General features: G+C 43.4%; 1 protein-coding gene across 1 annotated transcript in view; it reads left to right on the top strand.

Moving 5' to 3' along the window:
• PEX3 (peroxisomal biogenesis factor 3) overlaps positions 1-18336 on the top strand; it is a 47507-nt gene that overhangs the window by 5291 nt on the left and 23880 nt on the right. Inside the window, exons 2-5 of the mRNA XM_056125954.1 lie at positions 2992-3123; positions 6317-6398; positions 15192-15235; positions 17642-17766. Coding sequence (XP_055981929.1) covers positions 2992-3123; positions 6317-6398; positions 15192-15235; positions 17642-17766 — 383 coding nt within the window. The remainder of the gene's footprint in view (positions 1-2991; positions 3124-6316; positions 6399-15191; positions 15236-17641; positions 17767-18336) is intronic.

The raw sequence follows: 18336 nt of genomic DNA, 5'->3' as shown, positions 1-18336 counted from the left end.
ATCACCTCTGCAAAATGCATCATTTCAGTGTTTTTTTTTTTTTGCAGTGTGATTTGGAAAATAACCATCGTTTTTTACTCATAACTGTTAATAACCAGCTGTGCAAACAATGCAAGCAATTCACTTTGGGTGTGGGGGATGTGGAGTCCATTTCTAGTGGTACTTGGAGGAATGTGCCTGAAATTGAACTCTGGGCACTTTAGGGCTGTGAGCCATTTCCCTTTAATGCTTTTAGAGGTCATTTAGTAAGTTGCCTACAGGTTACTCTGTAAAACTAAGTTCATTTTTTGCTCTCCATAATGTGGCACTATCTTCTCTTTAACAAGTTACATCAAAGGTAGCTGTGAATCCACTTGTCAGAACTTTTATTTGTTCTTTCAAATGTGAGCATAATGCCTTCAATAGCTACTGCATTATACTGCATTTTGAATTGTAACACAGGCCCCTTTACAAAATTATTAATTTTGAGACTAGCATCTTACCAGTTCATGTCAATACCCATATTTGTGAAAAACAGCCAGAATGTGGGCTTGTTTTGTGGTACCTTGAATGTGCACGCGCACACACACACACACACACACACACACACACACACCTGTGAGAAATAGGACAGGCCAAGTTCACTTATTTAGGTCAGGCACAATTCTTTAATTCTTTTGTGGTAAATATGGGGAGTCTCAGACACTGGATGGTGGGGATGAGTTACCCTCCCTACAAGGTTATGGTAAAACTCTGGCCCCCACATGGAAACATTTATTAGCAAGCGTTGGTGAAACAGGATCATAACCCGTTCTGCAAGCTCCTGGAAACCCCAGAGTCCTGTCCCTTTTTGATGCTGCAATACAACATGCCTTGCTGTAAGATTTTGCTGGCCGTTTAGTGAGCTCCTCTGAAAATCCTCTTCGCTCTCAGCCAAGAAGCCCAGCCTAGCTCTTTCTCGGGCTGAATGACTAGGTAGATTCCTATATCCATTTTCATCCGAATATTGCTAAGGTGGGTTAGCTAATCAAATTATCCGAAACACTGCTGACTTAGTCTTTGAAAATCAGTATCTGGCATCTATTATGTTAGAAAAAGATCAATTCCTTCAAGGGTGTGTGTGTGTGTGTGTGTGTGTGTGTGTGTGTGTGGGTGGGTGTCTTGTGTTTTGTATCAAATGCCAGCTTGGGCCTCTGGAGCGGTCACAGTCCCAGTTCTGGAAGCCGCCTGGCCCTGGGGAGCGGCAGGCTGTTCACGTTCTGTGCTGCTGTCTTTGCTGACACACTCAAGCCAGTTCAAGTCCGTTCCAGTCTCTCTGGTCCCACCGAGTTTCCTGCCTGCCGTTATAATCAGGGACTCCTAAACTTTCTCCCTCCCTTTTCCACCATTGCGGATTTCCTTGTGGGCGCCTCTTTTTCCTCCTTGTGGCAGCTTTCCGGGGCGGATAGGGTGTGGCTGTGGTGCTTGCTGAGAGTTGTCCACTTGGTCACAGGCTTGGTCACAGCAGCAGGGAGGGGAGTGCGCTCAGCACATGGGCAGAGGGCAGGAATATTTAATCCGCTGCATGTATAATTTATTCAACTTTTCGCTGTCTCTAGAGATTTAAGATCTCTCCAGTTCATTTTCAGACGCATTGCCAGACTTTGTAGACTGACTTTTAGTCTGTTGCTTTGCACCTAATCCTGATGTATCCAGCTCACCTAGCCGCTTTTTCCTTCTCTTTAAAACTCAGCTGTTTCTTTGTGTTTATTGGGGGCCTTGGGGAGTGTTGTTGTTGTTGTTTGTGTTGGGGGGGTTGTAGTCGGCAGTGCTGCAGGGAGGGAGTTTCTCACCATGTACTCTGGGAACTATGCAGTGGTGGGAATTCAGAAAAAGCGCTCAGCCCTGTGAGCCATGTCCCCGCCAAGGGGTATGTGCGTAAGTGTGTGTGTGTGTGTGTGTGTGTGTGTGTGTATGCACACACACACACTTTATAGTGTTTAGATTGTGATTCTTTTAAAAATGTTTTCATTCTTAAGAATCAGAGAGCTACCATGGCTTAGAGGTCAGCCACACATGCTAGGGGAAAAGGCAGCTCATATAGAAAAGGGAGCACCAAATAAAGGGTGTTGGTAGGATCCTCCCAGGATGGGAGAAGCATGCTGAAAGTAGACTGTGGACAAAACATGGTTGCCACTCAGTGCCTCTTTTGAGGACCACAACACCCATAGGGAGAGAGAGAACGGGGGCGTGGGGGGGCCCTGCCACAGAGGCAGGGTGGGATGGGCGGGGGGGCTAGAGGGATACTGGGATCCATGGTGGTGGGAAATGGGTACTGGTGGAGGGATGGGTATTTGATCATTGTATAGTTGAAACCCAAGCACAAAAATTTGTAAATCTACAACTGTACCTCATGGTGTCTCACTAAAAAAAATGTAAAAATTTTAAAAAATAAATCAATAAATAAAAGGTGAAATGCAAAAAAAAAAAAAGAATCAGAGAGCTATAGTACAGCTTACTTGCATACAGCTGTGCTCAGGTGCCCTCAGGGCACCTGAGCACTGCCAGGCTGGCTGGGACAGTGCAGTGTCTGAGCGCCACATCCATGGGACTTTGAACCACTGACCTGGGAGGTGCAGAATTGCCAGGAAGGAGGCCTGGAACCCTCCAGAAATGGTCACAGTCCTCCCGTTGTTCATCGATTTGCTCAAGCGGGCCCAGTAACATCGTGAGACTTCTTGTTACTGTGTTTGGCATATCGAATACGTCACGGGGAGCTTGCCAGGCTCTGCCGTGCGGGCTAGATACTCTCGGTAGCTTGCCAGGCTCTCCGAGAGGGGCGGAGAAATCAAACTGGGGTCGGCCATGTTGGCTGCCTGCAAGGCAAACGCCCTACCCGCTGTGCTATCGCTCCAGCCCAATTTTTATTTTGTTCGTAGTATAGCCCTCCACTTGGAAAAAGCTCATTAAAAATATGGCTTGAAATTTTTAGTCCTCTTAACTGGATTAATGTACCAAGTTGTTGTGTTTTAGGAGTATATATTCTGGGAAAATATGGACAGAAGAAAATCAGAGAAATACAAGAGAGGGAAGCTGCGGAGTACATTGCCCAAGCAAGAAGGCAGTATCATTTTGAAAGTAACCAGAGGACTTGCAACATGACAGGTAAGGCAAAGAGAAACATTTACACACCTGCATAGGTACTTGATTTGGATGGGTTTGCCAACTTTCAGGACAGAATAAAAAGAGAGAGAGAATAGATGAAAAGGCCAAGGAAGAGTGAGAAATCTAGCAAATACTTATGTTACTGAACCAAATACATCACCATGGAGTTTGAGCATCCGTACAAGTCAGTGTACGCTATAAATGCTTGCCATTCTTTTGACATACTCACCACATACTTGAGGTGCCCCTATAGAAAAACAGAGGGAGAAGAAGAATATTCAAAATAATCCCAACCTGCAGTTGGCTTGCGAGGGAGAGAGGAAGAGAAGCGACAGCTGGCATGGGCGGTGATGCCGGCTCTGAGAATAAGGCAGAGAAGGTAGGTGCCCTGAGGTCTCCCTGAAGAGGTGGCGCGAGAGCAGAAACCAAGTGCTCTCTGCGCAGGCGCTCTGCAGACTGCTGGAGAGGAGACCGAGCTCAGCATGTTACCGAAACAGTGGAAAGGCCAAGGGTCTAGAGGGAGTGACCCCTGGAAGCAGGCCTGAAATCAGCGCGCGCTCATGGGGCCTGTGTCCGCCTCCAGAACCATGAGCGTGCTCCATTTGCAGCAGGCAGCCACGGTCTGGAAGTCTAGTCCAGTCGCTCCTACTCAGTGTTCATGCATGGCTCTGGGTTCACCGCCAGAGCTGGGAACCTGCTGAAATGCCATAGCCGCCCCCCTATTTGAAGAAAATATGGTGCCGGGTTAAAGCTTGCATAAGTCCTTAAAGAATGCATCCTCAGATCCGTGCCAAATCTGTTTTCTTTTTTGCATTCTTTAAAACCTAAGCCTTTCTTGAACATTTCTTCTGAGAACAATTTTGAATGAATGTATAAAGGTTGGTTTTCTTTGTTTAATTTTGAATGGAGAATTTTTCTTTTCCAAAGCTGGAAATTTCATATTTTTATTTAACCTCATATTTACAGATCAAGAGGCTGATGTTAATATTAAGAACATGTGGGCCCAGGATCCAGAGCCATACTAGAGTGGGTTGCCTTGCTTGTGGCCTACCCAGTACCCCATGTGTTTCTCTAACCCCACCAGGGGTGATCCCTGAGCACAGAGCCAAAAGTAACCTTCGAACACTACTGGCTATGCCTCTACCCCACCCTCCCCGAAACAAACAAAATACCAGAACGGTGATGGCATGTCCAGGGAATAGCTCAGTGATGAGAAGACCCTGACTGCAGAGTTTATCCCCCCCGCCCCCAACACACACACACACACACACACACACACACACACACACACACACAGTGTGATTCTAGGGGCATAACAGAGTTTGTGATCTCTAGCACGTTGCAGCTAATGTGTGTGCAGTGTCCACACCCCACCCTGCCCAGCAAGCTTATGAGTGAGCACTTCAGCTAACCTCCGAGAGCAAACCCCTGAGAGCACTGCAAGTGAAATATGTGTGAGAGTGCCCTTGGTGAGCTCCCCAACCAAGCCCATCACAACAACCGTGACAGGAAGGGAAGGGAAGAGAAGGAGAATAAGTCATCTTTTCACTTGAAAAGAGCACAGGTTAAGTTCAGACAGTTTGTACAGGGGTTAAGGCACATGCCTTGCTTGCAAGCGATCCCATTTCTACTCCCTCACCCCTCATCCTCTACCCCCGCTCCACAGGGGCCCCCTGGCATCACCAGGTCTAGTCACAGATGCCCATAGCACTGCAGGGCCTGAGCAGCCCTGCATCTGAGGACCCCCAACCCTCTGCTGCCTGTTTTCCTGAGCAACACGTCCAAAGGTATACCTAGAGTTTAGTTTTTAATGTTTGACTAATAATCAAATATCTTTATTTGGTTTAAATGGAAAGGAGTCAATGCCTTCCCTATGAGTCAGGGTTAGGACTACATGTTCCCCTCACATGTTAAGAGATTTGTAAATTGGATTGTGTCTGAAAAAACTAAATAAGAATAATATTAATTTTCTGAGCAATACTGGGGCCACAGTGGTAGTGTAGCAGGCAGGGCACTTGCCTTGCACGCATCCAATGGGGATTCGATTCCTGATATCTCATATGGTCCCCTGAGCACTGCCAGGAGTCACTCCTGAGCATTGCTGAATGTGGCCCAAAAGCAAAAAAAAAAGAGCCAGTACTTACTGAGCAGTTCGTGTATATAGAAACACTTGTCTTGATGTTATTAAATGACTCAATCCTTACTGCACCCTATAAAGCAAATCCACTTGAACCCTCAGTGTGCAAAGAGAGGAAACGGAAATCTGAGGAACTGTCCTGAGACCATATGTCCCAGACCACCACGAAGGCGGTCCAGCCACCCCAAAGCCCTTGGACATGGCTTGGGAGACCTGGAAGAACAGTAAAATTTTAGTAACTCTTAATTCCTAGTTGATGACTTTTTAACTGCTTGTTACTTTCTAATAATGTGGATACCACCTGGGAATAATCCTAGCCTTCTGCCAGGATTTGGCGTTGTTATGATCATAGTGTTTGTGCGAGTTTCTCTACTTTAAAAAAGTTTTTGGCATCATTTGGCATCAGAGCTTACAGTACTGTTAAAGTAGGGGTTCGTGCATCACACATTCCAGAAGAGCGTCCCTTCCCCCCATCAGCACCACCCTCCCCTTTAATTGCCCCCTCATTCTTTCCCTATGGTATGTTTCCTACTGAAGACCGTTTCTCAGGTTCTGTTGCCTTTGGGCATTTATTATCTTCACTTAACATAAGCCAGGAATAAGTCCTGAGCATGAGGTATAGCCCAAAAACCAAAAATACAAAAGCTGGTAAGTAACTTTTTTAGCAAATAACCATTTATATTAATGATAGCACTCATAATTAGAAAACTCTAATCCGAGGCCAAAACAGCAGATTGGGTGCACGTGTGCCTCCCATATGGACACTGGGACTGTGCCACAGATACAGACCATCGTCCCCAGCACCGCAGGACCAAGCATCATAGCCTGCTCACACGCTTGCACTGAACTGCACTTGCCAGAGTTCCCGAGCCCCCCCTCCCCCCCAAAAAAGAAACTTACCTAACCTCCCCTCAGCTGAACCCAGCTGAAAACACATTAAAAAGAAAAGCCCTGGCCCGTGCTCCTTGTGTGTCTTATCACTCAGCCCAAAGGGTGCGTTTCTCTGTGGGAGCCCCCTATCACTGTGACCCTTCCCATCTTCTGTTTGCGTTCCAGTGTTGTCCATGCTTCCCACGCTGAGAGAGGCCCTAATGCTGCAGCTCAATTCTGAGAGCCTCACAGCCCTGCTAAAGAACAGGTAACTGCAAGACACGTGTTCATTTCTCTGGGGTTAGGGGGGAAGGTGGGGGGGGGGGGGGGGAGAACAAACACTTCCAAACTGTGCTCCAGGAGTCCTACGCCCATGTATCCTTGACCAACCAGTCAATTGGTGGCTCGGTGCTTGGGCCCTGTGGTGCCAGATTTGGCCAAATAGTGCCGGGCTATACCCAGGAATTCAAGGGCCAAGGACATCTGGCTTGGGGATGAATCCAGTGTATCACATCTGCAGGACATGCTCTCCTGGCCTCCTGCAGGCTCCCAGAGCCAAGATGCAACTTCTGTTACTTTTTCTGGTTTCCCTAATAGTTCCTTAATGAACCACGAATTTTCTTTTTCTTAGTTTTTTTTTTTTTACTTTTGTAAAATTTTGGTTTTGAGGCTACATCCATTGGTGCTTAGAACTTACTCCTGGCCCTTTTCCCAGGGTTCATTTCTGATGGGACTTGGGGGACTCTCCAGAGTATCAGGGATTGAACCTGGGTTGGTCATATGTAAGGCAAATGCCCTACCTGCTGAACTGTTGCTCTAGCCCCTGGGCTCTTTTCTCACCCCAGTCGTTCCTTGAGATCCCATGGGTAGAGATTGCTTAGTACCTATACAGGATGGCATCAATTTTGCAGAAAACCAAGGGACTTCTAATCCCTAACATTGAAGTCAGTGATTTCCAACCTTTCTGTACTCACAGATTAGTTGTAAATGTGATAAATATGTCATAGACCAATGGTAAAGGTAAAGGTAAAGGCCCTCCTGTTGATCATCGATTTGCTCGAGCGGGCCCAGTAACGTCTCCATTGGAGACTTTGTTGTTACTGTGTCTGGCATAGCGAATATGTCACGGGAGCTTGCCAGGCTCTGCCGTGCGGGCGAGATACTCTCGGTAGCTTGCCGGGCTCTCCGAGAGGGGCGGAGGAATCAAACTCAGGTCGGCCATGTTGACTGCGTGCAAGGCAAACGCCCTACCGCTGTGCTATCGCTCCAGCCCTAAAATTGAGAATTTTTACGTGTAATTGATATATAACAATTTTTGTTATAGTACCACTGTATGAATCAGACATCATGTATATTAAGAGGTGATGACTATTTCATGAACTAACAAGAAATTCTTGCAGACCCACCTCAGTTCAAGATTGGCAGTTGCATAGGAAGTCCTCTCTAAATTAGCTCCCATACCTGACATAATGCAAATGCCATGTGAATAGTTGATAATACTCTATTGCTCAGGGAATAATGACAAGAATATCAATGTCTGTATGTGTTCAATACGGTCCTAATTATTGTAAGCCCACGTACATTTTTCCACCTTCTTTTTAACTTTTGATGTGGAGCCCATGGCCTATATGAAGCATTGTGAATAGTAATGTTTCAGGCGTACCCTGTTCCAACACTGCACTTACCACTGCTGAGTACCAGTGTTCCTTTGCCTACACACATGCGCACACACTCGTACATACACACACACACACACACACACACACACACACACACACACACACGCCGCTATCTAACCTCCTTAGCAGATACCATTCTGTAGATATCACTCTCAGTCTGTTACCATTACCACAGGCCATTTTTAATTCTCTTATATTTAACATAACATAATTAAATTCTATATTTCAATCCACATTTGTTTGAGTACAGGATATAGAACCCACACTTAGGCAGGGCCAGCCGGATCTGGAGAGAATTCATTAAATTTCTGAGAACTTCAAGTATACAACAGTTCTCCTGCTTTAAATAATCTCAGTGTTATTTTTCTTGCCTTTCATTTGAAATTGCTTCTTGCAATTGGGGGCCAGAAGTTGTACATTTGAAAAATGCTTGCAGAGAGGGACTTAGGGACTGGAGAAAGGGTACAGCGGGTAAGGTGCTTGCCTAGCAAGCTGCTGACCCACCATGAATAGGCCATGAGCACAGGTCAGACTGACTACGAAGAGAGCCAGAAATAAGCCCAAACACCACTAGACATGGCCCAAAGACAGACAAGAAAAAGAGAGAAAAAAAAGTATGATGAAGTAAGCCTTTTGGGGCTCAGGAGAGATGGCATAAAGGATCAGAATTGCATGCTTCATGTGCCAGAGGCCTGGATTAGATCCTGTGCACTGCTGGGCGTGGTCCCAGAGTGAAAATAGACCAAATAAATAGATAAAGTTTCCCCCTTTTTGTCTTGGGTTCAGTCTCCAGCACTAACATAAATAATCCTCTAGCTCATTTTCAGTCAACTGTGGTCTCATGTCGGACAAAAGCTGTGGTAGTAACTAGCCAGACATAACTAAAATATTTATCATCTTTTTCCTCAGTCTTAAAAAGAAAATAAACATCCATTGGTTTCAATACCTTGCATTTTTACTGAATATTGATAAAGGCAATGTTTCAATCACAAGGAATCTAAAGCAGCCATCACAAGGGAAATAAAAAGCACCTTGAAAGAATTCGTTTAATTTTAAAGCATTTTAGTATTATTATTTAACTTTAAGATATTATTTTACTTGGAGGTGATTTCTATGGGGAAAAAAGTCATTCTATTATTATTTCCTAAAGTGGGCCAAACTGTGCCTTTGCCCAGCCTTTCCCGTAGCTTTGGGTACAATGGGAGATTTTCATTTGTTGATTAAAGCTGGATTTTCTGGGGTTGCACAGTGACTTTTTCTGAAAGCGGGTGGTAGACTAAATAACTTTGAGAACTTCTGTTCTACATAGATGCAGATTAAAATAATAAGATGCTGTAAAATATAATAAGGTAAAGGATTTATCTTTTAAATTTTTTTTAAATTTAAGTATTTTGAAATGATTACCATTATCAAGTTTATTGACATTACCACTTTATATGGGATGAGCCTGAGAGACAGTATAGCAGGTAAGGTGATTGCGTTTCGGTGATAGACATGGGTTCAATCTCCAACACTGCCTGTGGCCTCCTGAGCACAGAACCAGGAGTAAACCCTGAGCACTGCTCCATATGGCCCAAAAGCCAGAACAAAGCAAAACAGAAGTTACTTTTCTGCCTGTATGTGGTGAGAACCCTGAAGGAAAAAGAAATGCTAGGCCCAGGGGAAATACCTCAAAGGAGAGGAGTGTGGGGAGACACGGATTTGATCCCAGACATCGCAGTCTTCTCTGGGCCCTGCTGGGAAGAGCTCCCAAGTACGAGCCAGAGGTAGACCCCACACGGCGAGTTGTGGTTCCAAAATAAACAAATTTTAATTTTAAAAATGAAATAAAATAACGTTACTGGATCAACATTGGGGACCAGAGAGATAGCTCGATGGACGAGAGCATATGCTTTGCATGTGGGAGGCCCAAGTTGAATCCTCAGCTCTGCATGTCCTCTAAGCACTGCATGTCCCCAAGCATGAAACTGGGAGTAACCCCTGCTCAGTGCCAAGTGTGGCAATACAGAAAGAAAAGCATCTCTTAGGAAATTTCTCATATGCAATACAGTATTACAATTTTCACTGTGCTGAGTTAACTCTCATTAGGTCTCTAGAGCTTCACTCAGGATATAACCCAAAGTTTACATTGCAGGGAACACACCCAGGGGTGACTTCCTCTGAGCCCAGTGCTTGAGGGACCAGGCCATGCTGAAATCACACTCAGGTTCCTCACATGCAAAGCACATAGATGTACTCCAGCTGTAAACCTACCTTTAAGTGATGAACATTAATGTGAAAACATTTCCTGAATGACTGTAATACTGTTCTCTACCACAGTCACCCCAAGTTAAATATAATTTCAAAACAAATACCCTGTTTTACCATTGCTTTCTTCTTTTCTTAAAGTTTTTCTTTGTTTTTGGTTTTGTTTATTTCGGCTACACCTGGCCTTCCTCAGGGCTTACTCCTGGCTCTTGGTTAGGGATCACTCCTAGTGAGACTTGGGGGACCATACGGGCTACTTAGGGATCAAACCTGGGCTGGTCACACACAAGGCCAATGCCCTCCCTGCTGTACTATCTCTCCAGCCCCCGTGATTTAAAAGTTTTATAAAACCATCTTGACATGTTCTGAGGGGACATTCAGAGCGTGTTATTTCTTTGCATCAAAATACCCAATCTTTGTCCTGGAAATCGCCCAGAGAGCTGGAGTGCTTCTCTTCTCTGTGTGGGGTATGAGATTAAATTCCTTGTACTGCACATCCCCACCCCCAGCGCCCTAAACACCACTGACACTTACTCCCAGAGTGGTGGATGTTCTCAGTCTAACCAGAAAAGGAACATGCATTTTATCATGAGGTAGTCTGTGATTCTTTAGATTCAAGTGGTACCTGACAGGATTTACTCTCTGTAGCTTCTGCACCTGTGCCACCGAGGAAAACAGTAACCAGAACTCTGGTCTCTAAGCGAAGACGCCAGTATTGCCTCATAATTTTTCTAGAAAAAAAAATCTTTTGCTATATTTTGCTAAAGGTTTGGTCCTTGACAGATTGATATCAAGAAAGGACAAAAAATGGCCTTTTCATACAGGTGTTTTAGAAAGCACAGAACTACAGCCATAAAATTAGTATGCTGTGTTTTAAAAAGGGAAAGGCTATTATCTCTATCCTATCATGGACTGATATCCAAGATAAATTGTAACATAATTATAACATGTATCATGATCACAATCATCCTGTTGTTTGTCGATTGCCTCAAGCAGGCACCAGTAACGTCTCCTTCACCCTAGCCCTGAGATTTTAAAAAGTGCCATATTCAAGGCTCTTTCAGGGTTAGGAAAATGAGACCCATCATTGTTACTGGTATTTGGCAAATCAGGTACACCACGGGGAGTTTGCCAGACTCTGCCATGTGGGCATGCTACATTTGGTAGCCTGCCAGGTTGTCCAAAGTTATCTCACTCTTACTATAACATATACCAATACATATGTATATATGTTGTTGTGTATATATTTTAAGGGTGAATAAAGATGTGTATGTTAACATCTGCAGGGACAAATATGACTACAGATACATATTTTCTTATATGAAACAACAGTGGCAAGTTAAAGTATATTTTTAACAATCCCGTGAAAAATAGGAGCAACAGAGGAAAGATAGAATCAGACTCTAAATATGTCCCATTGTATAAATTGGATTTCTGGACTATATATAAATTTTTGCATATTTATAAAACCCTAGAATTTAAAAAAGTTTCTAAAAGTAACATGAATCAGATTATTTTAAACGTGTATGTAGTAGAGAGTATAAACATAATTCGTTATATTACCAGAAAACTTTAAAAGAGAAGTTTGATTATATATTCTGAGTGAGATATCTACTCTTAACTCACGCAGGGTTGAAAGAAACAAAAACCTTAAATTCTTAAATTTTGTTCTTTATACTCTAAGACTGCTATGCAAGTCAGTAATGGTGAATTTCCAGGAAAAGGCTTGTGGGCTTGTGGGCACGCGTGGGACTTGAGCATTCAGTGGCTGAGAGCCGCTTTCCGAGGCCAGTCCACGGTGGTGATGGACAGACATTTTTCAGGGGAATGGAAAAATAGGAACTGGGCCCCAGGCTGGTCATTAGTCAATTTATTTCTCTCTGTTCCCTGACGCAGTCCCATCTCTCCCCTCATGGTGCAGTCGTAGTTTTAGTTTTGGTCATAGTCCCAGCCGTCATAGTTCTATCATCCTAGTTTCCTCGTAGGCCTCAAAGTCTTCTCCTTCATTATCTCCTTCCTCGTCTAATCATAGCATCATAGTCCTCTACTTCTAGTCATTGTCATCTACTAGTCCTCTTTCTGGTCCTCACAGACCCTCTAGCCCTCAAAGCCCTCAAAGTCCGAGTGTCTCTTCTTTCTAGTCCTCGACTTTCTAGTCCCCAAAGTCAAGTCTCAGTCCTCTTCCTCCCCTTTCCGCTTATAGCATGTTATATAGGAATCATGAAGGATGGGGATACACAAAGGTGGGGTTGAACATTATCATAACAACAAACCTTCAGGAGATTAACTCAAGGACAAAATCTCATCTGAGGGTTCAGCATTCCAGATTATTAGGAGATCTGCTCAAGAGTGGGATTCCATCTAGGGTGCATTACTTTCTCCTTTCCTCAACTAGTAATCCTTTTAAACAATCATAATGAATTTACTTATTATAACAGTTCTAGCCGTTTTGTATGAACACAGTAAGAGATATATTAAGCTTAAAGGTTGGCTTTTCTGGGGACTTCTCAGACTTCAGTCCTCAGGCCAGGTTAATCTTTCCTAACCCAGCAGGGTCCTTATTCAGTTACTTCTTTTTGGGTCATGACAGAATTTGTTCCATGACCATGCTCTTAACTTATAGTGCTTAGCTTGTCTCCTTTGGATGCCAGGGTAGTTTACAGCTTTCCCTGGGTCCATCCAAACCCTTCGTTGGGACCCTGCTCTTAGAGTGCTAGGAACTAAGGGCAGCTAAGGCTTAAGTCAAGTAAGCATGGATGCCCAGGAGTAAATATTATTTTGGAGTCAATTAACTTCCATGTTACAAAGCATAGCATGAACCGCCTTCCTATGTCTGTATAAAAAGGACATTGCTAAATAAATGACAGATAAAGAGAAAAGCAAGATAAGATTATTATTACTTGATGCACTTGGGTGTGCCTCGGGGCACTGTTATGGGAGTAGCTCAATAAACTTTAAGCTCCCTGCAGGAGGAGCAAGGACAACCCAATGTTATCCAACAAATAATTGTGTTGATTTTGCTAATGTCTTATGTTGGCCAAAAAGCAATACAGATACAAGGTTGTGTGTGTTTGGCAGGGGGGCGAGGAAGTTGTTGCTGAGGGTCAACTGGCAAAGCACTCACCACTCAGCCAAATTGCATCCCCATTATCTGAGTATGAATTAAGTGGATTATTAGAGATTCATTACACACACACACACACACACACACACACACACACACACACACACGTTTGTACATATAAGTATGTAGGATAACATTGGTTTGTCCTTTCTCCCTTGCCACAGGGAGCTTAGGTTTATCAGGTTACACACATCACAGTGCTCCCATTCCTCTGTGTTTATCTGTAAACTCTTCTCTGTGCTCTCCTCCCAAACCAGCTAATCACCTTTTCCCCTAATCAGATTCTGTTAACCTGTAAGATCAGATCCTTCTAAGGACACTGAACCACTAAGTTATATCTTTTACATAGTTTACATTAAAGCAATGTCCTTTCTGTATGGATACAGGAAGATAGTTACTATTATGCTTTTGTAACTTGGGAGTTAATTGACTCTGAATAATATTCACTCCTAGACATCTTCTTTCTCGACTTAAGCCTCAGTTACCTAGCACCCCAAAAGCAGGGTCCTGACGAGGGACTGAATGGACCCAGGGCAGGCTGTGAGCTACCCTGGCATCGAAATGGGCCAGGCCAAAGCGCCACAGTACTCAACTATAAATTGAGGGAATGATCATAAATACTTTCATGATCCAAAAGTGACGTTATTAGGACCCTGCTGGGGTTTGGAAGACTAACCTGGCCTGAGGACCACAGTCTGGAATATATAGTGAGATGTCCTCAGGAAGAACCATACTTTAAGTTTATATCTCTTACTGTGCTCATACAGATTGACATTGCTAGAAATACTAGAAATAGATTTGCTACAACTATTTAAGTGGATTACTAGCTGAGGAAAGAGGAAATTGGCACACCCTGGATGGGGATCCTACCCTTGAGCAGATCTCCTAGTAATCTGGAGTAATTTCTTTAGATGAGATTTTATCCTTGAGTTAATCTCCTGGAGGAGTGGTCTTACCTCTCTCTTGATTTGTTAATGTTCAGCCCACTTTTGTGTCACCACCCTACATGATTGCTATATAAAAACTAAGACTGTAAGGGTAGAGGGGGGGCAGAGTCAGTTCCAGAAGCCAAAAGGAGAATGAGGGGGGAGCAAGAAGAATAAAGGGAGCTCGAGATAGAGAATCAGAAGGGGAGTGGAGATTAGAATAAACTACAGTTGACACCGACCAGCCTGGCCCTCATTCCTTCCTTCGCCTACCAATGGCCATCAGCCTCCCTGGGGTGGGGGAAGTGAAGACCACCAAACGCAAGTGGCAGGAGAGGTAGAGCCCTTTAGAAAATACACAAGAGTAAACACACATGTATTTACTTGCTTAGCTTAACAGAAAGACAAAGAAACAACTTACACAGGGTTATGAAAGCTTAATGACGAATGGCTAGTAGATGGTTGCTATTCTATTCAGCATGACCTGCTCTGAAGGACCAGGACTCTCAAAAAATTGGGTGTTTTCTGTTCTGCACCAAGATTTAAAACAGAAAGAATCCAGAAACCTTTTTGTGTCATGAAAGAAGAAAACCATCAAGGACTATTGAAGGCAGGCCAAGGATACAGAAACCCACCTGAACCCACTGAATTCTCAGTGGTCCAAGATGGCACATTGACCATCATTAAAGATAATGACTGCGACAGGTTCAAACATCACATAGATTCTGATAATTTCGGTGTCTATAATACTTTAAACCAAAATGCACATGTTCACCTTTAGTGCATTACTTGAGCTACCTCATTATTGGTGAAATGGTAAATAAAAGAGAATAAAACATTTTCCCTGCTTTTACTTTGAGTTTGTAATATACATATACTCAGAGGAAAGAAAGACTTAAAACATAATGTAAAAATAACAGTAAATATGAATGTTTTTATTGGTTACTGAAGTCACAGATTTTTTTAGCTCTGTTTTGTGGACTTCGTTTTCTGCTTTTATCTTTAAATATAGAACTAGAAAGCTCAGACTTTCCTATTAGACTACATAGATTATTATTCTCATGTTTTCTGTTTTATTTTTCTAGGCCTTCAAACAAGCTAGAAATTTGGGAGGATCTGAAGATAATAAGTAAGACTTCTTATTCAGTGTGACAGTACATTCTTAATATTTATGAAGGGAAGATTTTTGTTTTCTATTATGTGGAAGACCTTCCTTTTCTAGACTATTTTGATACATTACCCAGATTAAATGATTTTTGCAAAAGCAATTAGATTTGTATCTTATTATAGGAAGTGTTCAGTAAATATGTTGTTGATAATATTGGTATTATTAGGATAAGACAGAAGTCTGTTCTTATTTATTCTTAAAATAAGCAATCAGTGGTTTCAGTAATATACTGTTAAATACAGTTTTTACTATAACTCAGTAAATAATTTTAATACTGCTTGCACACTTCGGTGATTAAAATTTGAAACAAAGGACTGCCTTGGATCTTGTATATATAAGATAGAGTTAAATAGGCATATCTCAGAATTTCCTACTATAATTTATTCTCGTTTTTCTAACCTTACTACACCTTGTGCACTGCTGTACTTAAGCTTTGCCTACTGGAAAAGTTAAACCTGTCTAGTACTCCATATTCCCTTTCATCGATTGTACTTTCTCATATCCCTTGTATGGTACCTGGACTTTCTACATTACTTCGTTATTCTTCTCTCCCATTCATCTTTGTCACAGTAGAGTCTGTGCCAGGAACATGGTCCGCACCTGGCAGTTCAGATTTGTTCCTGGCTCTTTGCTTAAGAATAACCCCTGGTGGTCCTCATGGGACCATATGTGTGGTGTGGGGATTTTGAGCAAGGTTAGTGGAATGCATGAACCCATTTTCAGGGCCAGAAACATGGGAAGCAGGTTGGGTGCACTTCCAGGGGTGATCCCTGGGTGCAGAGTCAGGAGGAAAGAAAAAGTTAAAAAAAAAAATGAAAAAAAAAAAAAGAGCTCATATTAGCTCTCTGGCCCCTATAGTCCCCCACCCCCCCCTTTTTTTTCAAACTTAAGAACATTTATTTATTTTCTACTAAAACTTGAGGGTATAACTGAGCTGTATCAACCCCTACCTTGAAGAAGGATTACAGTGAATATTACTAGAGCAGATATGAACTGTTTGAGAAATTGGGAACATTAACTGACAAACAGTCTCCATCTACAACCTTATACATTTTTTTGCTTTTAAAAAAGCAGGGAGAATGGTGCAGTGGGGCTTTCAGATTGAGCAAGATACCGATGCTAGTGTCCCTAGTGTGGCCATTCTTGGTGAGAATGGACCAGAATGGAGAGAGGATTCCTCCACTGGGGAACCTCCAGTAGAGGACAGTGCATGGACCCGAGTTCCACGCTCACCCTCGGCCCCTTAGGCCTGTGGGGGCTGCCGACTGAGGGGCACGTGGCTGCTCTCCTTAATCCTATCTTGGTTAGAAGGCTGGTGAGTCTTGGATTCTCCTTAGCAAATAAAGTCGCTGAGAGCTGCCACATGAACTCAGACCAAACACCTGGCCCCGTGAAACATTCGGCCGTGGGGATTCCCTGTCTTCAGATGCCCGTGTCCTCTGTGCACCCTTGCAGGAGGCAGTCAGCCTTCAGTTCCGCCTTCTCACCCCTTGGTGGACTAGAGTAATAAAACAGTGGGAGACGTCTTCCCGACTCTCGGCTCCAGTTGCTGCTGACGGCAGTAATTCTGTGTTCCCAAACCTGCCGCCTGGCTTCCTCCCGCGCCAACTGGCAGCAGAGGGCAGTGCCCGCGCTGCTCCCCTGTTGGAACAGTGTCCGCGCTGCTGGAAGGCAGCCAGGCCCTCTCCGGACCCTCCTCCGGCCCCAGTGGCCTTATCTTGATCTGCCACTGCAGAGAGTTGTTGGTTCAGTTACGAGATCGCACTTAATTCAGGTTGAACAAGTTTGAAGGTGATCAGCTAGAAAATTTGAGGTCTTTTTGACTTTTTTTTTTAAATTGAATCACCGTGAGATCCAGTTCCAGAGTTGTTCATGTTCGAATCTCAGTCAGACAATGTTCAACACCCTTCCCTTCACCAGTGCACATTTCCCACCACCGCTGTCCCTAGTTTCCCTTCTGTAGCCTGCCCCCGCCCCCTTTCTCTCATTTTTATGCACTGTGGCTCTCAGTACTGTTACTGAAATGGTGTCATACATTTCACTGTACCTCCTTCCAACACTCAGTTTGTGTCCAGCACGATCAGGCCTTCCCTCCATCATGGTCATAGTGATCCCACCTCCGTCCTCACTGGACTCGCCCTACCCCTTGGGGCAAGCTTCCCTTGTGGGCCAGTCTTCCTAACCCTTGTTTCTACTGTCTTTGGGTATTATTCACATACTATGTTAAACTGTTTTTTAGCTTTTGTACTTAGATGTCTAATTCAGTGAACTGACCCCCAAAAAATAACCAGGAGGGTGATTCATTCACTTTACATATTTGTTTCTATTTTAATAGTACCAAAGAATTTTCTTTTTTTTCCTGTGAAGGTTTCACAAGAAGTATTGTAGCTGTATATAGCACGTGTATGCTGGTTGTCCTTCTGCGCGTGCAGTTAAACATAATTGGTGGCTATATTTACCTGGATAACGCGGCCATTGGCAAAAATGGCACTGTGAGTATGAGACATAGACTTTCCTTTCTGCTAGTCTTAAGTGAACTACATATTATGTGTCTCGATAATTTCAGTAAAATACCTTTATAGCACATGTAATTATAAACATTAAGCATTTTCGTTTTTTTTTTTAAATTAGGCTTTTGTCTCAGAATTTTTTTTCAGTCATTCTGAGTTCCACAAACCTCAGTTCAAGTTATTGTTGAATCTACTTTTGCTTCTTGCCAGATTGTTTGCTTTAGTAACTTATGAAACCAGCTAACCATTGTCCTCTAGTTGCTTATTTCACTTGACATGTTACTGTTCATATTGTCCCTAAAGATACAACTTTATCTCCTCCCTCCCCACCTCTCACCCCCCTGCACCCGACCCTGTGGCCCTTTGAGCCATCTCTCCAGCCTAATTTCATCTCTTTCACTGTCAGAGAATTATGTAACACATTGATTCCGTGTGTGTGTGTGTGTGTGTGTGTGTGTACATACACATACACATACCACAGCTTTTTTATATCACATATTTGTTGATGGGCATTTGCATTGATTTAGGTTTATTCCATATTTAGGTTATTGA

Source organism: Sorex fumeus, unplaced genomic scaffold (assembly GCF_029834395.1).
Source record: "Sorex fumeus unplaced genomic scaffold, SorFum_2.1 ptg000061l, whole genome shotgun sequence".
Taxonomy (NCBI): domain Eukaryota; kingdom Metazoa; phylum Chordata; class Mammalia; order Eulipotyphla; family Soricidae; genus Sorex; species Sorex fumeus.
Note: the sequence above shows the minus strand (reverse complement) of the source record. Positions and strands in the feature narration are given on the sequence as shown.